The sequence below is a fragment of the Engystomops pustulosus genome, chromosome 8 (genome assembly GCF_040894005.1).
Source record: "Engystomops pustulosus chromosome 8, aEngPut4.maternal, whole genome shotgun sequence".
In the NCBI taxonomy this organism is placed as follows: Eukaryota; Metazoa; Chordata; class Amphibia; order Anura; family Leptodactylidae; genus Engystomops; species Engystomops pustulosus.
The window spans coordinates 69,835,616-69,860,780 of NC_092418.1; the positions used below are offsets into that span (position 1 = coordinate 69,835,616).

The window sequence follows — 25,165 nt, forward strand, 5'->3', positions numbered from 1 at the left end:
GCACTTGGAAGACGGCAATACAAAAATGATAGATTTTTCCCCACATTAGGGTTTTATTTGACAAAATTAGTAAAACGTAAGAAAAAATATTCATGTATGGTATCGCTATTATCGTATCGACCCATAGGATAAAGTAAACAATCCAGACAGAATTAATGCTTTTCTACTCCTGCCCTCAAAAAAAAGTTCCTAAATTTTCAACAATAGGGGATACCAACCCCAAAATGGTACCACTGGAAAATGCATCTCACCCTGCAAAAAAAATTCTGTCACATGGCCTCAATAACACAAAAGCTAAAATTTTATAGCCTATAAAAGGGGCCAATGAGGAAACTAAAATCCTGGCAGCTGCAGGGCGATCCTTCCCTTCTGCGCCTCGCTGTGCCACAATAAAATAAGAAACAACCACATGTTGGGGGTCTCTGTACTCAGAAATTATAGAACAAATTGCATGGTGGGTTTTCTCTTTTTATCTTTTAGAAATGTGTAAAATTTAGGGCTAAATTAACGTATAACCAGCACAATTTGACCATTCTAAATTTCACCTCCATTTTGATTCAATTACTATGAAGATCTCAAGGGGTTAACAACCTTCGTAAAAGCTGTTTCTGATAGTTTGAGGGGTGCAGATTTGAAAATGGGTTGGTTATATAGGTGGTTTTGATGCTAAATATGTAAAATTTCATTAAAAACTGTATTTATCCCCAAAATAGTCAACTCTGAAAATGCGGAAAAGCGATATTTGATTTGTAAGCCACGTGACATCAAAATAAATTATCCAGACATTTAAAAAAATTATGAAAATGTAAAGTAGGACAAATGGGAAATGTTATTCAGCAATTTATTTAGGTTGTAACTCTATCTGCCTGAAAACGCAATGATTTCAAATTTCAAAAATGGCAAATTTTTCAAAAAATTCATCATTTTTTTCTTTTTTTAAATAAACGCAAAACTTATCAGCCAAAATTTACCACTAAAATGAACTACAACATGTTTAGATAAGTCAGAATCCAAAAAAATTGGGCTGAGCCTTAAGCTACAAACTGGCTGCATCCTTAAGGGGTTAATGCAACTAACGTTGCCATAGTTGATGTTATGTTATGGTTTTATTGTTTTTGCGGCTAGGCTGGTGTCATATATACACTCAATGTATCCGAGTACAATAGTTCTACTACTATCCTAGATAATAATTAGACTAGTTAGAGGTTTATAGCCTTTCCATGGGAATTAAAGTACTCTCAATGAATGTAAAGGGATTCATTGTAAATAGCTCCTTTAAGAGATCCTTATTATGGCGGGAGATTAACAACCATAAGGCAGCCATTGTGTGTGCCCAGGAGACATACATCAGGACACAAAAACCAACAAAAATATCACACCCAGTATTCCCAACAATAATCACGTCCACATTCAACAAGAAAAAAAAGGTGTGTTACTAGCCTTTAAATCATCATTAGCTATATCTATATCATACCAAGAGATAGATCCACAAAGTAGATTTATAATAATAATATGTACAATTAATAATTTGGTCACACTATACGCTCCAAACAAAAAGCAAAGGGGAATTATATTAAAACTACTGAAAAAGGTAAAGTGAAGAAGGGTGCCCTGTTAATATGTGGGTATTTTAACAATATAAAGCACCCTAATATATGGACACAAACTCATCAGCCCAACCCAGGCCATTTACACTTAATTCTATTCTATGGGAGAGGGAATTATATGACATTTGGAGAGCCCAACGGAGAGCCCAGCATGCATCCGAAAAGAATTAGACTTTTCACTCAGCCAGATTCAACACTCATTCCAGAATTGATATGTTCCTTGTAGACAGAAACCTGTTAGAAAAAGTAACATGGATTAGCCATAAGTTATACATTAGAGAGGAGCTAATGAAAATGAACAATCGCAAACATTAAGAGCAGAAAGAGATAGCCTTAGGAATTTATTACTACATAAATTCGCACAATCATTCCGAAAACTTAAGATAAAGTTCTACGATCAAGGCCAGAAGGCAGGATCTGTCATGGCAAACAGGCTCAAAAAGAGATTACAAAAAACTAAAATCCCATACATCATCCATCCAACACCAGGGGAAACGGTTATAACTTCAAAAGGCATAGCAAATGATTTTATAACACGACGACCAACTTTATAATTTGGCAGAGGACAACAATTATCTAGTACCAACAGAGGAAATAATTAAAAAAAATTATAGACTCTACTCCTCTATCCCAAAAAACTGAACCACAACTGAGCTTACTGAACAAGGAAATCTCCTTAGCAGAAATCCAGACAGCTATTAAAAACACCCCACCAAATAAGGGCCCTGGCCCAGATGGCCTACAAGGAGGCTACTATAAAAAATTTAATAAGATCCTTATCTACTCAGAGTCTGTAAAGCTTCAGCAGAAAGAAGAGAATTCCTAAAGAAATGTTTACTGCCCATATAATAGCCCTTCCGAAACCAGGGCAAACTCCAAGTATCCCCTCAAACTTCGGGCCGATTTCATTACTTAACTGTGATGTAGACTAGATAAAGAGATAAAGGGCATCCCAATAAACGGAACAGATTACAAGATCGCATTATTTGCGGATGATATAATAATCACTATCACTGAACCAGAACAATCTATGCCGCCCCTCATGTTTTTGTTTTACATAATTTTGGAAATATCTCCTCCTACAAGATAAATAACACTAAATCCCAAGGGTTACCCCTACATGCAACAAACCAATATAAATAAATTAAAACAACTTTATGATCTGGACTGGCAGACCTCTAGAGTACAATATTTGGGGGTACAGGTGACCCTCCCCAGTAAAAACACATACCGAAAAAATTTTTTACCACTTTTAACTTCTATAGAGAAAAAGAACTCAAAGAGTACTCTAACCACATTCTCTCTTGGTTTGGGCCTATTGCTACGTTTAAGATGATTGTGCTCCCAAAAATTCTTTACTTATTTAGAACTCTCCCAATAGAAGTACCAAACTCCTTCTTTCAAAGAAGTAAAAGATGTACTAAACAAATTAGTATGGGCAGATAAAAAAAATACGTATTGCTATGGAAACTCTCCATAAGCAAAGTAGTTAGGAGGTTTGAACCTTCTAAAACGTAAAATTATTATATTGCTGCACAGCTAGACGCGTTTGCTACTTGCTCTCAGAAATAGCCCAAAGTTGTATTCAACTTGGACATCGCTGACAGTGACTACAAACGCACGGTCTTACCTGAACGCATATAAGAGGAACACTATGAAACCCACCCCCCCCCCCCTCCTTCCCCAGAGCATACCCCCATAGATTTCTTAGAAACCAATATTCCAGGCCTAACCCCGGGTGCATGGAATATAAGTGATATTTTTGATGGGAAAGGCCTAGCTACATACAGAACAATACAAACCAGGTTTAACTTGCAGGAACAGGACCACTTCAAGTACTGTTAAATAAGGAGTTACTTGAAAGTTGATAAGGTATTGTGAGGGAATAGAATCCATTTTCTTTTTTGTTCTCACATCATGTTGTTAAAGATATTACACTGGACTCAGACGCCATCTTACATACTGTCAGACATTTTAAAGACTCAGCATTCATTTCATATAACTTTGTGTAGTGATAACTAAGTTTGGGTGTTTCCCTCAGCACACAAAGGACTTAGTGCTCACTAGCACTACCTAGTGGAAGGTATCCAGGCGAACACCTGGGAAGTTTCAGTATTTGCATGTAGCCAATAGTATTAGACTCCTTTGTGTGCTTACATCCAATAGTGTTACATTTCCTGGGTGAGAACACCCAATTATAGTTGCTGCTTTCCTAATTACACGCCTTATGTAAAGTGCCTTATGGTTTTCTATAAATGTCGGTACCTCAATAAACTTATCAGTCTTGTTGCTAACTTCCTGCAAGGACAGGTCTTGTCTTTCCTTCAAGTTAGTCAAATTCCAGCGCTGGACACAGACTCATTTAATTTGAAAGTCACCTTACAATGATTAGGGGTTTGAGCCCCAGATATAAATCTATAAGAATTGGCGTCCCTGGGTGGGCATACTTTTATGGACATCTAACCATCGAGGTGACTTCCGCAAGAGTCCAGGCGGCCAGTGACCAGAACTGACAATGAGCGCTCGTCGGGGTAAGTCAAGTCTATTTTTGTCTACCTTGACTGTAGTTCTGTTTCACTGGCTGAAAGGGACTGGGTAAGGTCATCTCCTTGTGTGATATTATGTACTTTGCCTTACATGTCCATATATAATAGTACGTTCACTATAATTTCGGCAAATTATATCTTGTAAGGTGATTGACAGAGACTGGACGTGACAATGTATGTTGTAGAAAAAGGTCTGCAGTGCCCTCTTGTGAATTGTTGATGTAGTTCAAAAAGTTTGTGATGGTGTTGAGATTTTGTTCATGTAAGCGCGGATAGAATCTGGAAGTTTGCAGAGACAAATTCTGGCCAAATTTACGTATCGTTCCTTCGGGATTGATGCGGCCCCGTGATGCGGAAAGGACAGTAGAGACAAGAGGGACACTGACGGGAATTTTACAGTTCAGCATTAACTCCTTGATTTCTGAAATATTGTGTGAAGGTCTCTAATTTGTACTTACTGATAGTTAGCGGGGTAGTCTGGAGCTGTATGTACGGAGGATATCTATAGCCCTTGAACAAAATCAGGTATTCCACAGATTCCACAAAATGGGTAGTGAGCAAAGTAAGACTGAAGCTGGACACTGCAGTCCAAAAAAGGCAACTGACATAGTGTCACACGGGAAAGGTAAAGAGTGGGTTAAAGGAAGTTATGAGGTATTGAAGTTTTGGGTATGTTAGATGATCCCCTGAGTGTGCAGAGGTAGGAGACAGCACTTGATGTAAATGGTGGCTGGCTCAAAGACAAAAAGTGGCACACCCAGGCAGAAGGTTGTTTTGATGTAAGTAGAGAGTTAATGACAAAGGAAAGTGGATGGGGTTGATTACTGGAGACTTAGACCAGTGACTATGGACGGACCAGGACAGAGGGACAGGAATCCTAGAGAGTGCTCATTAAAAAAAAAAAAAAAATCTTTTGGAATGCAGACCAGCACCCTCTTAGACTCCACCCCCGTATCTGGGGGTTAGAGAAGATGACACGCCCTACCATTTTTCAGTGGGGCTATCTTAAGACAGTATATTCTTTTCAAGTCCCTGAAAGTTAATTGCCTATAACTCTACACTGTAGGCTGGTTGTAGGATAGCAGCCGAGTCACCCTTGAGGCATCCTGGCGGACGTTTGAAATAAATGCCAGCAGGTGAATATTTTCACCAATTTCAAACATTTGCTAAGGGTCTTGAGTGTGCAACGCTGTTTGTTTATTTTGTTTATTTTATTTTTTAAACTTATTTGATCTTGACAATTGCAGAAAAATTACTAGAAAAAGTGTTGCAGTCTCTGGTACCTGCTTTCTGGAGTTGAAAGAGTTAATCAGGGGGAGATCTGTGGGCAGCTGGGCTTTGCTTTGCCTTATCTGTGTCTGTGAGAAGTGGCCTTGAAGCGCACAGAAAACATCTGTGTTGAGTGGGGGAAACAGAGCTGACAATCTAAAAGACTTAAAGGAATTTGCTTGTGATAAGAATACAAAGAGACACACTCTAGGAAACGTAGACGGCCCCAACAAGGCGGGACAAGGGGGGTGGTAATGGACAAGGATGTCAGCAAGAACAGTCCCCCTCTTCTGAAAGCCCCCCCCCAAATAGAGTTAGTGCCTTTCATTGTAGAACTCTTCCCTGTTGGCAAATGTTTTCCTCTCTGTGCCCCTACATGAGGATTACCAGTACCTACTTGCCTTTACCAGTGTAGTATTTCAGCATATCTGATGCAGATTCCCACAAGGGGGGAAAACTCCCCCAGCCAGTACTCCATACTACACGGCCCTACAGGGAGTAGACTGGCAGACTAGCCCCTTACTGGATGTTCTCCTTTTCAGTATGCGGAGGACCTACTGTTGTTGTTTGCCAGGATGCATTTATTGACCTTATGTGTTTTCTGTTCCAGAAGGGTTACAAGGTTTCCAGAGACAAGCTCCAGTACTGCCAGGAGAAGGTGGTCTTCCTAGGCCACTGCTTCTCAGCCACATGCAGATACCTGGCAGAGGAAAGAAAGCTGGCAGTCCAGAATGTGCCCCTGCCCTGAGGCCCTAAGCCTCTTCACATGATTCTAGGACTGGCCAGCTCCTGCAGGCCTGGGATAAGGTCTGCTGCCTCCAGCCTGATGTTGCCCCTTGATAATTGAATTGCCTCTTCTCCATTTGCCCTTAGTCAGGAGGCAATTGATGCCTTCTATAGCCTTAAGCTGACAAATTCTGTGTGCACCGGCCCTAGGCACACCCCACTGGATCAAACTTTTGTTTTATTTTGCACTGAGTATCTAGGTCACGCCACAGGTGTCTAGTCCAGGAACGTGGTGGCCTTACCAGTGGCCCACTATTAGGCCCGGTTAGACTCATTCGTGAGGGGAGCCCCTCATGTGTCAGTAGCTGCAGCAGCAAGGCCAGTGAGTTGATCCTAGATCACTCAGTTACAGTGCAAACCCCACATACCTTACACAGTGTTCTCACCCAAGTACAGCCCAAGCATCTGAGCAAAGGCCAGACAGCTCAGACTCCAGTGTGCACTCCTGATGCCCCAGGATACACTGATAAGGTGCACAGCTCTGAATCCTTCATTCTATCGCCAGTCTTCCAGGATTCAGAGAGGGGGGAGAGAAGGGTGATTAACCCAGATGTTGAGTTTTTTTCTCATAGATGGCTCCAGGTCTGTAGGAGAAGACAGACGGTTCTACACTGGATATGCAGTGGTCAGTGGCGCACATGAGGTAGTACAAGCAGAACCACTCCCTCCACACAGGTCAGCGCAGGAGGTGAGGTGACGGCACTCAGGGAAGTGCTACAGCTGGTGGAAGGTAAAAAGGGCAAATATCTATACTCAAGGTATAGTTCTGGGGTCTAAACACGACTATGAACCCATATGGAAGGCTAGAGATTTCCTCACCTCTGCAGGGATCCCCGTTAAGCATGGCACACGGATTATAGAGCTCATGGATGCTCTCTTACTTCCACGAGAGGTGGGGATAGTAAAACTAAAAGCACACACAATTTGGTAACTCTACAAGCCAAGGGTAAGTATGTGGCTGACGGGATGGCGAAGGCAGCTGCACAGATGGAGCCCAGAGACTGTCCTGAAGTCTCAGCTGTGAGTTCTGAGCTAAAAGTTTGATCCACAGGTGTTCCAGTCCCTGGTGGCCCGAGAGTCATCAGAAGTGAAGGGAGTGTGGAGGAAAGCTGGAGCCCAGATGCCTATGGGACCTGGATGCTGGGAGAGAGGGTGTGCCTGCCCAGAGCCCTGCACCCGACAGTAAGTCAAGTAACCTACGGACACACACACACATCCAAAATGCTAGTGCTCATAAACCATCAATGGTTTGCCCCGGGCATTACTACCCCTGTCACTAGACTAGTGAAAGCCTTTATAGTCTGTGCCCGCCACAACCCGGGTAAGGTGGTAAAGACCCCACAGAAGGTGACACCCAAGCTGCTGTATCCCTTCCAAAGACTGCAGATGGATTTTATCCAGCTACCAAAAGTGGTACGTAGCAGTACGTGCTTGTGTGCATTGATCTCGTTCCAGGGTGGCCAGAAGCTTCTCCCATGACCAAGGCTAAAGCCAGAGCCGCAGCCAAGAAGTTGGTGAGATTTTTCTGCAGGTTTGGACTTCCAGAGACCATAGAGTCCGGTCGCAGAACCCACTTCACTGGACAGGTAAAAACCTAAAGCCTTGTCCCTCCTGGGTGTAGAACAGGCCCTGCAACACCCCTTACCCTTCCCGAATTAGTTGTGGGTTTGAGAGAATAAACAGCACTCTTAAGTTAGAGATCCGGGAGGCCATGGAAGTAACAGGGAAACCATGGCGAGTGCTTTCCTGCTGCCCACCATACAGTTAGGAACACCCCCAACAGAAAGATGGGATTGTTCCCCTTTGAAGTATTTTTTGGCTATGCACCCAGACTAGGCCTCTACTTCCCATAGACCCTATAGCTGATGGCAGGAAACCAGGTGGAACATGCCACACAGTTGAGCCAGGCCTTGGAAAAGGTCCGCAAAAGTGTTTCTGATTACTTTTTCAGATCCAGACAGAGACCTCAGGACGCATAACCTGAAGCCTGGAGACTACGTGGTGGTAAAGAGATGCACCAGAGAGACAGTCTGAAGCCTCGCTATGACGGTCCTTTCCAAGTCCTGCTGACCAGTGCCACGTCTGTGAAGCTAGAGGGAAGTCAGCACGCTTCCACGCTTACTTATTCTTGCTGCTAGCTGGTTTCTTCTGACTGACTGTATGCTCAGGGACACCCCAATCATGACTATCACTGTATCTATAGGGCTGACCAGGATGCCCCCAGGGTAGGAGACTTAACCTACGGTTGGTGCAACAAGACAATGACCTTCTATAACATTGACAGCACAGGTAACCCTGTATTAGCAGTGTCTGATGTACAGGATTTGTGGGGATAGGAGAGTCAGGTCAGGCCTAGAGGCTGGGAAGGTGAGTGTACGGTGATAAAGTTTGTGCATTCCTTCCTCGTGATCCCCAGGGATAAGTTTGATCAGACACATAAGAAAAGGTGGAGAATCCCAAAGGATTCTGGAGGTCTGAGAGAAGCACCAAGATGACAACATTTATATAGATACAGTGGGAGCACCAAGGGGGGTCCCAGATGAGTATAAGGCCCACAATCAGATATGGGCAGGTCTAGAGTCCATTATTCCCCAGAGAGCTATGAGCAAAGATGTAGGTTGGGTTAACTGGTTTTATTGTAATCAACAGAGATTTGTGATTATATCCGAGATGCTTCCCAGAACCGCACGGCTTTGGACATGATCCTTGCTGAGAAGGGAGGAGTCTGTAAGATGGTGGGAGTGGCTTGTCGCATGTACATCCAGGATGACATCGCCCCCTATGGATCCATTACCCATGCACTTGAAGAGATTGAAGGACTGTCCAGGGAACTCAAGAGAAACTCTGGGGTGGACACTTTGTCCTTCACTTTGTAGTTGGGGGATTGGAAGGGTTTCCTTTAAGTGGGGGTGATATTGGGGATTGTGATTTTGCTCTCGTCACTTATTGCGTGTTGTGTGGTCCCCCTCATCAAGTCCACCATATCCCAGATGGCCGTCCAGGTGGTAAGAACCATGACAGGAGAAGTCCCAATGTGGAGGATACCGTCTTGTTGAAGAACCAGCTTGTTAATAAACCCATAAACTATGGAAACACAATTATGTAATTTGAGTGTGCAGGCCTGTAACCCCCGAGTGACTGGCCCCCAGGGGATCTGGTGAAGAGTTAACAAGTCCAGCAGGTAAGGGCTTAGCCTACCTGTGGGTACCTGGATTTTGAGGAGGTCACTCTGGACAACAGTTACAGGCCATGCAAAGCTCAAAAGGGGGGAAATGTTAAAGATATTACACTGGACGCCTTATGTAAAGTGCCTTATGGTTTTCTATAAATGTCGGTACCTCAATAAACTTATCAGTCTTGTTGCTAACTTCCTGCAAGGACAGGTCTTGTTTTTCCTTCAAGTTAGTCAAATTCCAGCGCTGGACACAGACTCATTTAATTTGAAAGTCACCTTACAATGATTAGGGGTTTGAGCCCCAGATATAAATCTATAAGAATGTCTTTACAATCCCCCGCGCACACAGATCATTTTACACTGATACATCCTGTTCAAGGCAATTGGAATGCGATCATGCTCAGTAAGTTTCTTTGTCCCAAGAATCTATAAAAACTCTCTCTGCTACCTAAATAAAGTGGAATACTCAAACATGTGAAGGTCTGAGTGGTTCACCGAGCAGCTCGTACTATACAATGATTTGGACCAACATCACATCAGAGATAAGAGATATTTCTCTAACAGTATCTATGCTGGTGATCAAGGAGTCCGTATTAAAATACTTAGCTGCTAAAAAGCAGATAATTGTATACTTAAAAAATGGGGTATAAGATTATGTACTACATCTGAAATTAGGTAATCTTATATTCAAGAAGGAAGGCAGATGCAATTTTCCAAAATTACAAATAAATTTTATTGAGGTCAACAATACTTACATGGAAACATAAAAACATTTAAAAACCCACAAAACGGGTCAAAGCTCAGGTCCCCCAGGTTTGTACTCACCAAGAACCTATCAAGGTAAGAACTGTTGATCGTGATTTTGTGATTACGGGTAATATAAGTAATACATCCAATCTGTACTAGCGTTTTTGTCTATAGAAAGGTAATGGATCAAAAGTCATCATCAGTTATTATCAGACAGAGTTTACATCAATTATTACCAAATACATCATTAAAGCAAGCGCAAGTGCGCATGTAACCAGATAGTCAATTAGAGTCATGTAACTGGTTACATGCGCACTTGCGCTTGCTTTAATGATGTATTTGGTAATAATTGATGTAAACTCTGTCTGATAATAACTGATGATGACTTTTGATCCATTACCTTTCTATAGACAAAAACGCTAGTACAGATTGGATGTATTACTTATATTACCCGTAATCACAAAATCACGATCAACAGTTCTTACCTTGATAGGTTCTTCTCACTATAAAGTGTATGTTTCTGTTTATTGAAAAAAAATTTTCTTCTTGAAAGATAAAAATTACCTTGATTCTTAGCATTCTCGTACAAAATATAATAATTCCCCACAGGTCGTCATTGGAGTTGATTGACAGCTTCACTATACGATGCTGGAATGCATCGGGACAGCCCCTTCACATGTACTTCCTTGTATTTGGAACGCACGCTTGGCATTCTGGGTATGACGTACTTCCGGTTTAGACTGGAAGTCAGCGCATCGCGTCCCACTAGCCGAGTCTCATCAGAGCAAACGCAGGTATAAAAGATGTAGGATGTATTCTGGTATTGTATCCCCTGAGGAAGCCCGTTTAGCGGGCGATACGCGTGGGGCATCCCTACCTCCTCCCCCAGGACTCGATCTACTGGTAATACCTGTTTGTAATACCTCTTTCCTTGCTATTGCACTTTATGGTCTATTTTTGCACTCAAATTGCTGTATCAACTTACCTTGCACCTTAGCTTTTTATGTGACACTTTATATGACTTATTGCACTTTATTGTTCTATACACGCTTTAGCAGGATAAAATATTTATTGTAAAACTTTGGTGATATCTGAGTACAAACCTGGGGGACCTGAGCTTTGACCCGTTTTGTGGGTTTTTAAATGTTTTTAAGTTTTCATGTAAGTATTGTTGACCTCAATAAAATTTATTTGTAATTTTGGAAAATTGCATCTGCCTTCCTTCTTGAATATAAAAAGCAGATAAGGGGCATTTCTTTCTTTTATAATGCATTTAACAACAAATCAATAATGGTAAAGCTCCCATATATGAATAAGTGGGAGAAAGACCTGGGGGAAATATACACCGAAAAGCATTGGCAAAACGCTCTTTCCCTGGTCCCAAAATCCCTATGTGGTGTCTTACACCAAGAAACAATCACTAAGACTAGAACGAATGGTACTTTACCCCATCAAGGCTTCATCTACTATATACAAACTCACAGCCATGGTGCTGGCGGACATGTGGGGAAAGAGGCACTTTGCTTCACATGCTGTGGTCCTGTCCAGTGATCACACCACTTTGGAAGGCAGTAATACATATCAAATTTGGACCAAATTTGGACCAAATTTAGAACAATAATTACACATATATTAATGGCTACTAAACTAGCTATCACCAGAGCCTGGAAGACACCGACAGTTCCTCACATAAATGAGGTTTTATCTCAGGTGAACACCAACTGTGCTTATGAAATAGCGATTGCACTGCAAAACGGACAATTCCCCCAGTTCTCATCCCAATGGTATGTCTGGACCAATGGTCAGTATTACAGGAAATAGTGTTGTGACATCAGTACAGCCGCAGGTTGACAAAAGTTGAGTTATGTTTCTTATTTATGTATGGTTGCTTTTGTAATTACTTCTGTACCCTATATTGTTTGCTCACAATAATATATATATATATATATATATATATATATATATATATATATATATATATATCGAGATAAGTATGATAGTCCCTCACAAGGAAACAAAGAACACAAGGCGACAAAAGACTGCTAAGACTAATCTGTAACAGATATGCAAATTACTCACTGTCAACTTCATATTGCATACCAGATGTAATTGCAAATAGGGGTGCCTCATGTGGAGACATACCCCATGTATACTGTGAAATATTTGATATATGTTTTGCACAAAATGTGATTTTCATAATTTGAGAACAACAATGACTGTATCACAAAGAAATATTATAAAGAAGAATCAGAAGAAAATCTACATGCCTTTGCTTTAAATGACTTTAGCTTATTTGCAGCCACAGGACATCACTAGAAGAGATGAGAAGACCTGTAGTTATAGTTCAGGTTCGGCTGTGCGACACAGAGGTAATGCAGGATCGGCTGCCAAACAGCAAATCTGGATGTTTGACGCCCCTTGCTACTTAGTCAATTTTCGGATTGGCTGTTTGGCCGAAAATATGTCTTGGTTGTGCCAAGATGAACTAACACTATGGGTCCACTCATCTCTAATCACTAATCTCTCACACTGCTCCAGTGTGATTTTGGTACACATTTCTTCTTTCACATTTCTGTGATTCTTGTGGGTTTCTTCGCTATAACTTTATCACCAAGGATTTTCCAGAGATTTTCTATTGGGTGTAGATTAGGACTCAGGGCTGGCCATTTCATTGTTTCAATGTTTTCTGTTTCTAGGAAATGTTTTACCCATTTTGCTGTGTGACATATGGCATGACCCTGCATGAAAATTGCTGAATGATTGAATGATAAACTCAAGGAAGGAACCACATTTTGTTGAAGACGGTTCTGATACAAACTTGCTTTCACTATGTCATGTAGCTGTATGAGAGAGGTCCAACTGCTGCTGTAGAAAATATTCCCCAAAACATGACACTTCTCCCACCACATTTCCTTCCTTCAATAAAACTTACATTACTAAAACGAACTGTGGAGCATTTCTCCTCTGTCCACACAACATGCTCCTCAGGTAAGTCTAGGTTATTCTGCTAATAAGTTGTTTGGTCACTGCAGAGTGGGGTTTCAGTCCAAATGCTCTTAAACCTCTTGACACTGTATGGCAAGACATATCCTTACCCTGTTCAGAGATGAACTGGCAAGCAATTCCAGCTGTAGAGTTGAACATTATCTATGAAAATTCTCCACATTATTCAGCCTTCTTGAAGGACTTGAATAAGTTGGTGATGCTGTAAAGATACAACATTCTAGAAATCACAGTTTTGGAACGACTAACTTCTCTTGCTATGGCTGATAATGTCACTCCTTTGGCTTTCATCTGGACAACCGGCTGCCGGAGGGTTTCAGTCACTTTGGAATGGCACAACATTTTTGAGAAGTCAGTGCACACTGAAAAGTTAGGCTGCCATTTAAAGTGGTTCTCCAGTAACTTTTTGTTTTTTAACTGGACTTTTCTTTTGCATATATTATAGTTACACACTCTTGCCTCATCACCCTGGGCTGTATACTATGTTTCCCTACACTTTTTACTTCACAGCTCACTGATGCAGCTGCATCAGTCCAAGATGGCTGCTCCCACTCTGCCAAAAGACTACATCTCCCACAATCCCCCTGGTCAGCACAGCTTCTTCACATAGAGGAAGGAGCAGGGAACAGGGAACTGACTGCACATGTCAGACTGGAGAGCAGAGAACGTATACAGGTAGTTTTGTGGAAACTGTAAGTGTAGCAGGAGCTGGTAAAGCACAAAAGATTTAATGCCATTGTATTAGTGAAGTGATCAGTGTGGGGAGATAACGTATAGCAAGATCAATCTTTAAATTTGGCTTGTCAAATTAAGGAAATTAGAACCAGGTGCCAAATTAACACCAATAACTTGCAGGTATCTGAAAGTATACTTTAAATTTCATCAGTGTTCTTTTACATTCATCTCATTTACATTTTTATTCTGTGCTACGACTGCATAATGACCATAGGGTTTATGAAATGTATGCAAAAAAGAGAGGAAAGTGCGTCACTCACTGGAATGATGTTAAAAACGCTTCTTTCATTGTAGTACAGGTAACAGGACGGAGTGAGGAGCTGCCTCACTCCTCACTCTGTCCTTTTACATCTACTACAATAAAAGAAGCGTTTTTAACATCATTCCGGTGAGTGACGCACTTCTCTTTTTTGCCTCATTTGACTGCATATATTGGACTTGCAATATACTGCTTTGACTGCTTTGACTTTCCCAATGCCCAGCCTCCTGCCTTTGGTCTGCAGAAGGTGTTTGATAATTTTGGTGTGAGCAGTGCCAGCTATTGGACTTTCTTTTTTTCTCTCCCTCCAAAATTGCAATTTTAGGAAATGTGTGTTCTCTAATTTTAATCTCTAATTTTGATCACATTTGCAAACTTACGTGCGAGCAGTATATGAAAGTGTAGAGGGGAAAGAACCCAGGTAGAGAGCAAGAAGTTATAGAGAACTTGGCTTCAGTGTCAGCATAAGAGAGTAAAGACCCCTCATGAGCTGAAAAAGGAAAAATCTGTACAGAAGTGAAGCTAGGCAGGCAGCACACAGACCTCAAAGGCAGCATTTCTTGCAGCTGAATATATTTAATGCACAGTAAACACTTCTACACCATCTTTTTTTGTCATATTGGGATAATTGAGGAGCAAAGGCGGTAGCGGGAGAATCTCTTTAACCCCTTAACGACCAGGCCCTTTTTAGTTTTTTCACTTCCATTTTTCACTCACGACCTTCAAAAATCTATAATGTTTTTATTTTTCCATGTAAAGAGCTCTGTGGTGCCTTGTTTCCGGCGTAACAAATTGCATTTCATAGTGATGGTATTTAATTTTCCATGTCCTGTACTGGGAAGCTGGAAAGAAATTCCAAATACAGTGAAAATAGTGAAAAAACGAATTTGCGCCGTTTTCTTGTGGGCTTGGATTTTACAGCTTTCACTGTGCATCCAAAATGACATGTCTACTTTATTATTTGGGTCGGTGCGATCACGGGGATAACAAATTTATATAGGTTTTATAATGTTTTCATACATTTACAAAAATTTAACCCCTTAACGACCAGGCCCTATTTAGTTTTTTCACTTCCATTTTCCACTCCCGACCTTCAAAAATCTATAACTTTTTTATTTTTCCATGAAAAGAGCTCTGTGTTGGCTTGTTTTCTGCATAACAAATTGTACTTCATGGTGTAAATTTTTGCCAATTTTGATGACGTTTTCATTGCTATCATTTTTGGGACTGTTCAACCTTTCCATCACTTTTTGATTTTTGAAATATTTTTCAAAATGGCACAAAAGTGCTATTTTTGACTTTTTGACTGTGCTGATAGCACATTGTAATGATAGGGTTAATACGAGTCAGCCTCGGGTCTTTGGAAGACCTGAGGCTGTCATGGCGATGGATCGCTGCTCCCCGAATACATCACGGTAAGAGACGATCCTCGGCGAGATGGCCGGCAGCGATCGGCGGGATAACATCCGAGATCGGTGCTACCACAGATCATTGCTATTGCTATTGTAACACATTCAGAATGAGTAACCCAAGTGGAACTGTTATATTACAGATATACTGTTACTGAGCAAGCAGAGGTCGCATTAACGCCTCACCGCGTGATGAGGCGCAATTACCCCCCCAAAATAATTGCCATGCGTAAAAGAATGGCAATTGTTCCCTGTAGCGTGCAGGCTGAGCGGTCTGGCGCGCGCTGCAAAAGAGGGAAATGTTAGTAGCGGGATAGCACCGCGCGCCGGGCCGCTCAGCAGGTCACGTGACAAAGTGTTCCGTGTCAGCAGCGCTCCGGAGAGACCTGGAGCGAGAACGCAGGCCCCGGGAGACATGTGGACAGCAGGGCTGTGGCTCCTCGGACTGTAGGATCCCGGCAGGACCGGAGACCAGTGCCAGGTGAGTGCGTGGCGCACCTGTGGAGTGCGTGGCGCACCTGTGGAGTGCACCGCCCACACCGCGCTCACTGCACTCTTTGTAGTGAGCGTGCTGTTCTGTGTGTGTGTGTAGTGAGCGTGCTGTTCTGTGTGTGTGTGTGTAGTGAGCGTGCTGTGTTCTGTGTGTAGTGAGCGTGCTGTGTTCTGTGTGTGTGTGTGTGTAGTGAGCGTGCTGTGTTCTGTGTGTGTGTGTAGTGAGCGTGCTGTGTTCTGTGTGTGTGTAGTGAGCGTGCTGTGTTCTGTGTGTGTGTAGTGAGCGTGCTGTGTTCTGTGTGTGTGTAGTGAGCGTGCTGTTCTGTGTGTGTGTAGTGAGCGTGCTGTTCTGTGTGTGTGTAGTGAGCGTGCTGTTCTGTGTGTGTGTAGTGAGCGTGCTGTTCTGTGTGTGTGTAGTGAGCGTGCTGTTCTGTGTGTGTGTAGTGAGCGTGCTGTTCTGTGTGTGTGTGTGTCTGTGTAGTGAGCGTGCTGTTTTGTGTGTGTGGGTGTGTAGTGAGCGTGCTGTTCTGTGTGTGTGTGTAGTGAGCGTGCTGTTCTGTGTGTGTGTGTAGTGAGCGTGCTGTGCTCTGTGTGTGTATGTAGTGAGCGTGCTGTGCTCTGTGTGTGTGTGTGTTTAGTGAGCGCGCTGTTCTGTGTGTGTGTGTAGTGAGCGTGCTGTGTGTAGTGGTGTGCGATGAAGATGATTTTCATGTATAAATAGTGTCTGTTAACATTATAAACAGCTAGGAGTTTTATATTTGTATTACAAAAAATGTAATACTCCTCCTCGGCTAAAAATACTCCCCAAAAATAGGAGGAGGAGTATTATTACCCTTCTGTAAAAATCTTAGTGCGACCTCTGTGAGCAAGGGTTCTTAAGACCAGTGGTCCAGAATCACATATAACAAAAACTACTCCTGACGAAAAGAAGCCACCCAGCAATATAATAAATATAACAATCTTGATATATATCAAGCTAATTGAATAAAATGTAGATTTATTTCTGCATCGCAATGATCCATACCTTGAAGGCAGCTCCTCCATGGATTATAGATTTAATGAAGATCCCCAAATCAGTGCTGGTGTCTCTGGATTTGTTTCCTTTCAGACTGACTCCTAGTCCAGCGGAACCAGAGTCATTAAGTGGGATTTCAAAGGTCATTTGTGCTACTTTCTCTGCAGAAACAACATGGTTCTCAGTTTCTCCTCTCTGCTGAAAATAATAATAATAATATGAGTTACATTTAATATAAGCATTCAAAATTAAAAAATAAATAAAAAGCCTAAAATGGTATGAGACAACTACCTAGTGGGTCCTGCGCCAGGGCCATTGCCAGGCATCATTTTTAGCTGTATACATCTGTGCAAGGCTAAAATCTAAGGTACAGCAGGAAGCCTATTCGCACTGTCATTCTTTAACCAAAAGGAGACATGGTGATGTTGTCACTGTATTGCACAGGCTACACCAAGACATCAGAAAGCAAAGAAAAACACACAAATATGTCACACAAACCATTATATTCAGAGAAATAACCTGTAAGTTACTAAATACTGGACTAAATTGACTTAAACAATTCGCATAGTACTGTGCAGAACTACTATATGGTGACAATATGGTGATAATATTGGTCAAACTAGGAAGAAGACCTATTTGGGTGCGCTTCAGAGACAATGTTGAAACTTTTCTTGGACACTCGTCGTTTCTTGTAGTGAATTTTTGACTTTTTATTTTTAACTCTAGTATTAATACTTCAGATCCAAAGTATGTGTGGGTGCAACACAAATAGACTTCTCTTGGAGTTGTACAAAATTTTTTATCTACTGATTTCATTCTTACATATTCCACTGCATTGCTTCATTTTAATTAAATTATTTTTTTTAGATTTAGTGGGATAAAATCATGTTAAGATGCTGTGCTAAATGAATTATGACAAAATAAAAAGCATTCTTGAATATATATCATAAACAACCACATTATCAGCTTGAAACTCGTAAAAATGGCAGGCTAATTAAAATTCTGTTGCATTCATAAGTATTCTTGTAACACTCCAGGAATTTAAATTTGTTGGGTCATTTACATTTATTAAATTATCCTGTTTATTAAAGTAAAAGCAATTTACATCAAATGTAATTAGCTGATTTCGGTAGCAAGTATTAAGCCTCATGCACTGCTTTGTATACTCTTTTATACATCATTTATAAGTTGCTATATCCACTGTATGTGCAGTGGGTACGGAAAGTATTCAGACACCTTTAAATTTTTTACTCTTTGTTTATTTGTGGCTATTGGTAAGATCAAAAGAAGTTCTTTTTCTGCTCATTAATGTACAATCTGCACCCCATCTTGACAGAAATGTAGATATTTTTGCTAATTTATTAAACAAAAAAACTGAAATATTGCATGGTCATAAGTATTCAGTCCCTTTGCTCAGTATTTTTAGTAGAAGTAGCTTTCAGCTAGTACAGCCATGAGCCTTCTTGGGAATAATGCAACCAGTTTTTCACACCTGGATTTGGGGATCATCTGTCTCTTCCTTGCAGATCCTCTCTAGTTCCCTCAGGTCTGATGGCGAACATTAAATGAGACAATAACCCTGCGTGCTGCATTACTGTATTTTTGTTTGATAATTTCTGAAATGTTATATTGCCAGACATTCGGAATCATGTTGAAAGGAGGGAAAGGTTGGGGATGACAGGGGATATCCATTTTATATAGGTTTGTATGTGTGTTCATAAAAATTAAAATTTAATTAAAAAATATCTGACTGAAAACAAAAACATAAGCCTTTATCTTTGACTATACATTCTCTTAAAATCCCTATTTTCAATATCAAGTCTAAGTGATGGCCATCTTGACAAAATAGATAGGAGATGTTCATTAGTCTATGGGAGGTCCTCAAGCTATTAGACTTGTGCAGAGATCATTGTGGGTGGGTGTTAACCATTACCCATTGTGAACAGTGATAGTTTTCTCTATAATGATAACGGAATTACTTTCTTTTTAACTACAAGTAAAATAAAAACAGACAGGCAGACAATAGAATACTCCTAGTTACAGAGGGACCTCTGTGTACAATGTGACCTCTGGTGCTGGATACTTTTGTACCATGAGGCAATGGTCAACAAAAGAGTTATCCAAGGTGTCTTCAATGAAGCGTTATTGTTAAAGGGGTTATGCAACAAAACAATTGACTGCAAAAAACTGTCAAAGAGGTAAAGAGGTTAAAATATTTCAAAAATCTATTTGTAATGGTTACCTGGAAGTAAAAGTACCTTTCTATGAGTTATTATGATGCTTGTTCAGCCTCTATTCTGCTCCACACAGAAGCAGATGTGGGAGGGGCCTGGCCAGGCACATGCACAGCACTGACAGCGGCAGTTATTGCGCAACTCAGTGCTACAGAGCGCTCAGCCTTCAGAGTCTCCTTCCACCTGCTGTGCTCAAATAGTCCCTGTATTTACTGATCCAATAGAAGTCCAATAGAAATGTGTCATACGCCTCATGTTAAAAGTGCACCAAAAAAAGTTGGTGCAGTCTGTCAAAGCAGTGCAGGGGGCACCAGAAATCCTGAATCTGGTGCCCCCTGCACACTACACAGGACACTGCACATAGTACACATGTACTATGTATTCTCACAGCATCATGGTCGGTCAGGCTGACATGCATGGCGGAAGTCTAGGTGGGTGCAGGGGAGGCATACCCCACGTGTATCGTCACTCCAAAGTGACACTTACCCCTGAGGAAGTAACTTTGAAGTGAGGATACGCATGGAGTTTGCCGTCCCTGCATTTTTCTAGACCTCCGACATATTTACACTTTACTGTCCGCGGGACCTAACATGATGCGGTGAGAATATATTGTTTTGCTCTACTTGTGTGCATTGATTGTACAAAATTAGGTGCAATAACATGGACCTTTTCAGTTGTTTTTATGGCTTTTACTAATAAACTTTTTGTATTTTTGTAAGTTACTTTGGGGCTGTTAATTGCATCTCTTTGTGTGTATTTTGTAAGGAATTGCAACTAAATCACTAGATAGATAGATGATAGATAGATAGATAGATAGATAGACAGATAGATAGACAGATAGATAGATGACAGGTGATAGATAATAGGACTTGGATAGATAAATAGGTGACAGCTTCTCACATGTTACTGATCTTTAGCTACTTCCCTGCTAGTCAGGGACAGGGGCCCCTTTGCAGGAGAGCAGGGTAGCATGGAGGGACAGTGAATGGAGGAGAGTACAGGAGGAGGACTGCATCAGGAGAGGTCAGAGCTCAGCCTGTTACTTGTGTTATCTCTGCAGCCTCCTGTGTGACCTGACTAATGGTGGAGGGAGGAAGGGCTGCTACATTGCTATGATCCATGTTAGGGGAGGACTCCTCTGTGCAGCAGATAGTCATGTCTGTCTGGCTGCAGTTACCTTGTATCTGCTGCTGTAGGCTCCTGTGGAGCTGGTAAGCAGTGGCCATCACAGCACAATCTCTGCCCCTCCTCCTCTCTCACCTCCTATTGGCTGCAGTGTGTCAGGTGATCTCTCAGTGTAGAGAGGAGCTGTGTGGAGTGATCTGTAGTGCAGAGCAGCTGCTGACTCCTTGTGCGCAGACTCGGCCAGATCAGCTGTAGCTCAGGACCGGACACAGCTACCAGCAGGGGGCGCCAGCAACCTGGACAGAAGGAGTTATCTCAGTAAGGCTGCAGCTTTTGTAATAAGTGTAAATGGTGAAAGTACTTGTCACAATGCATTGGACCCAATTACAGCAATTTGCTATGGTGACACAACCCCTCTAAACTTTGTTCCCTATTTTCACAGAGATGAAAAAATACTTTTGTCTGGTATAACACCTATCTTGTACTTAACCCAGCGCCTGCATCATGTAAAAAGAACATCACTAAAGTTTTTTTTTTTCTTTAACCGTTTCTCATGAAAAACAAATATAAACTATAGTTCAGCGTAACCAATAACTAAAAAAAATAAATAAATAATAATAATGGATTTCTAATCTTGATACCATGATGGAAACCTTGACCAATTTTTGGTTTCCCAATGTAACTGATTGCAAATCACCATTTTATTTTTATTTATTGTTTTTTCCTGGAACAAAAGTAAAACCGCAAATTGTCAGAAAGCAAAGGCGAAGAAACATATCAAAAAAGTCAATGAAAAATGAGTATAAAGATATCCTGAAATAAACCTAGGTCCAGCTCTATCAAATCTTCTGCTCACCTGAAATAGAAAATAGGCGAGTAGAGAGGATGACAAATCAAGTAGATCAATGAAGCATTACACAAAGTCATTTTGAACAAGATTTGGACCAAAATGTCAGTTTTGGATACTTCCAAGATGCTTTATACATACGACAATCAAGAAGAAAACAAATGTAAGATCTTGTAATTTCCCCAGGGTACAGTAAGCGCTAAAGGTTTATCTGTCATCCGGCTATTTAATGGGCAGATCAGCGGAGATTGAATAGGGGTGGAACTGCCGCTGATTAGATTTTATTACCACACCTGAGAGAAGCTTGGTGCGGCCTCGGGCACATTACAGAATAAAAAAGTTAAAGACTAGAAATTGTTACCCTAAATGTTCAGCTTTAATGGTTTTAAAGGTTTTACACTCCGAATTTTATTCTCAGAGAATTACTAGATAAGATTTACTATAAAGACAAATTGCTGGAACAGTGCTGATGCATTAGAAGTGAATCTCTCAGTGATGGAATTCATTAAAACTGCAGGGCAATACAATAAAATAATCTGAGAAGTGAAGATGGGTCAATCCGTTTCCACTCTCATTGTGCATGATACATGGTGAGGGCTCACCATGCACGCGTAAGAATTGCTTGCTGTAGTGAGCTGACTTAAGTCGGGGAGGGAGCAGGAGAGAGGCTGTGTATGTAGTTCATCACCACAAGCAACGGACCTGCTGTTGATTGCACTGAGTTGACCTGTACAGTTACCTGTATCATACCTAGACTGGTGTCTATCCCAAGGATAAGCTGTTTGATAGACAAGTTCTACATGGTCTGATTACTTGCTATGTAAGCATCATTGTGTATACTAGTCTAGTCACATACACACCTCACTACACATCTCTAACAGTTATAACCATCAGGGGTTTGGCTGGATGCAGGTATAATTCTATTGCTTAGTTATTAGCATATTTACTGGCAGAATACAGGTGAGATCCTGCATTGATACTTGCCGTGGCTTCCCTAAATCTATCCCTAAATTTTCTCATAGATTGTAAACTGTTGCCAGCAGCACCCTCACTTCAATGGTTTCGTTTGATTGTGTTTAACTTTATAATGTTTTATTTTGTTTGTATATTTACCCCATGGTCTGTAAAGTACTGTGCAATATGATGCTGCTAGATAATCATCACTTCAGACACTCCAGGCTGGTATAGCCAATCAATTGTGTTACCTTGTGATGATGTAATCTAGGAGATGCGGGCTGTAGAGACTCAGTGATCCTGGAGGTGGAGTCATCTGGGCCCACACAGTCCTAGGATTGGCATGAGCTCCTACCTTTAACCCAAGCGTTATTGGGCCCAGAGCAAGAGCCTGGACACATTTCCAAGGATTCTTTCCGACACATTGCCTTTTCCAAAAATGAATAACGTTGTGCCCCAAATCAGGTCCTATTATGTGGGACATGGGGCATTTGTAGTAGCTGTTGTTACGCTTACCTGCATATGATCTTTGCATGAGTGATGACCTTTGTCTCATTTCTTAGGGAAAAGTGTACATATTCAATATTCCAAGGAATCTCCTCTGTTAACGGAAGATACACACCTATTCTATGGGAGGCATCCTACTAGAGCTAATTTGGGGGGAGTTACTTGTCTACAGTGAATATGCAATATGGAACTCACTGCATTTCCTGTCCATTCTCATTTATGGAGAAAGATCCGTAATACCAGTGCCCAGATTTCACATCTTGGTCATATAGGTAACTATGGACTGACTAGTGTTTGCATTTGAATCTTATTTACACCGCACTTGTAGATTTGATGTTTGTACCTTATGTTTCACTAGTATTGTACTTTGCCTGGTCCATCTATACTCTTGGGCACTGGGGCTATTGCTCTGTTCCATGCACTGTCTGTGCTTTTTAAATGTTTTTGCATTTCTAACGCATTATACTGTGTAGAGATACAAGGCTGGAATTACACTATTTAGGAGGTTTGGATGGGGGTATACAGTGTGGGGCGGGGGGGGGGCGGTAATGGGTGTTGTAACACAAACCATAGTACAGTACAAGCAAACACTGACACACACTACACACATACATTATACATGTGAATAAACATGTACACAATGTTCACATGTAGTTCAGACATCACACCTACATACACACTTGGCACACTACACAAAAACACATAAACATCAGACACACTACCTATACATACTTTTCACAATGTTTCTGAGTAGCAGCTGGTCCAGGATCACATGCATCATCCTGCCCCTCCCCCTCTTGTTGTGACTGGGAGGAGCTGCTACAGTAACACAGAGAGCAGCACACAGCAGGAAGCTTCTTTCTCAACTTTATCTGATCAAAGCTTCTAAATGCAGATGCCCCAGTCCTCCGTGTGCAGGCTGACTCCCCCCTCTCTCATCTGCTGTAGGTCATGTGGTTGGTGGGTGAGTAGCTGAGCTCTGGTCACATAATCTTCTCATAAAAAGATGAGATGCGGATTTATACGCACCAGGCTATTTTCAAGGCTCATGCATACAGGATTATACAAGGCATAAAAAAATATAGAAGCGGGGGGGCGTGTCCGGATGCTGAGGAGAGCGGTAGCATGCTAGTCCTGCTCCGCTACCCATGGGTCCCGTAAGCCATACAAAGCTGCCTACCTCTCTCCCATGGGAAACAAACGGAAGACAAAGCTCTCCTCCATCTCTCCGGAGCGCTCCAGTGCCCCACAAGCACCTACCTTGGAGGATTTCTTCCCCCGGGAGACGCGGGCCTCCTATTTTAAGATGGCGCCGCCACATGCGGCAGCGCCGCGAGCTGAGGACTTCCCCTCCCGGCTGCAGGCGGCCATGGATCCTCCTCACACATCCCGCTGCAGCACATGTCACAGCCCGCTTCAGGACAGCGTCCGACAGACCAGGGTAGGACCCAAACGGACCCCGACGTCCACTCAGGGTGGTGGCAGGATACACCGGGAAGCACTCCTGCAGAACCCGGCCTGCTACACAACGTCCCCGCAGCCATGTGCTCAGCCACCACCACAACAGGGGGTCAGTCCTCGCTCCAAGAGCCTGCTCCCTGAACAATGGAGCAGAACAGACACTGTCTCCGGAGCACAGGCCACTTCTTAGCAGTTATTAATTTATTTACCCCCCCCCCCTCAGGGCCTGTTGGCCTGCTGCCACAGGTAAATGCAGGGTCCCCCCCCCACTCAGTCTCTTATCCCACTACCTTTACCTCAGAGGACCCCTGCTTCCCAATAACCAGTGGCATTGACACAGAAGCGGCAGAATATGCGGCCACTCCACAAGCCCTGCATTCATCATCACTACGCTATAATTGGTCCCCTGCTTCAGCTGGGTCATTTGCTACAGAACCTCCCTCCCAGCCACCAGCGGACTGGTGGATGCATGTGCACAAATTACCCACTAAATTGGACTTTCAAGCTCTGATACTGGAGGTCAAAGAGACATGTAAATCGGCTATAGCTGAAGTACGTAAAGATATACAAATGGTAGTTCAACGCGTAGACACGCTTGAAAATGACCACGCAGCTGCCTGTAAGGCTATTAATGTCCTCCATAACCATGTTCGGTCTCAGGGAGAGATGATTCAAGAGCTACAATTGCATATAGAAAACCTTGATAATAGGGGGCAGAGGCATAATAGCACAACACATACACACGCATTGATTACTTCTTCGGGGACATTCCTATCCTTAGAGCCTTGTGTGCATCCTCAATTGCGCCAATTTTCTATCCGACTCTGCACTGCGAGGCGAGCTGCACCAATGCCTACTGCACTACTTTGCAGAAAACACCTCTACGGCCCCTTCACATGCTATTTTGTGGGAGGCCCATAAAGCCGTGATCCGTGGGGATTGCATATCAGTAGCATCACGGAAAAAATAATTAGTTCATGCAGCCCGGTTGCAG

General features: G+C 42.1%; 1 protein-coding gene across 7 annotated transcripts in view; it reads right to left on the bottom strand.

Annotated features, from left to right (window-relative positions):
- The window catches only part of PARD3B (par-3 family cell polarity regulator beta), an 862,331-nt gene that overhangs the window by 550,765 nt on the left and 286,401 nt on the right, over positions 1 to 25,165 (bottom strand). For 6 of the 7 annotated variants that reach the window (XM_072121090.1, XM_072121094.1, XM_072121093.1 and 3 more), the window contains one exon: positions 17,053 to 17,241. In XM_072121090.1, coding sequence (XP_071977191.1) covers positions 17,053 to 17,241 — 189 coding nt within the window. The remainder of the gene's footprint in view (positions 1 to 17,052; positions 17,242 to 25,165) is intronic. The other variant, XM_072121091.1, reaches the window with a different exon arrangement.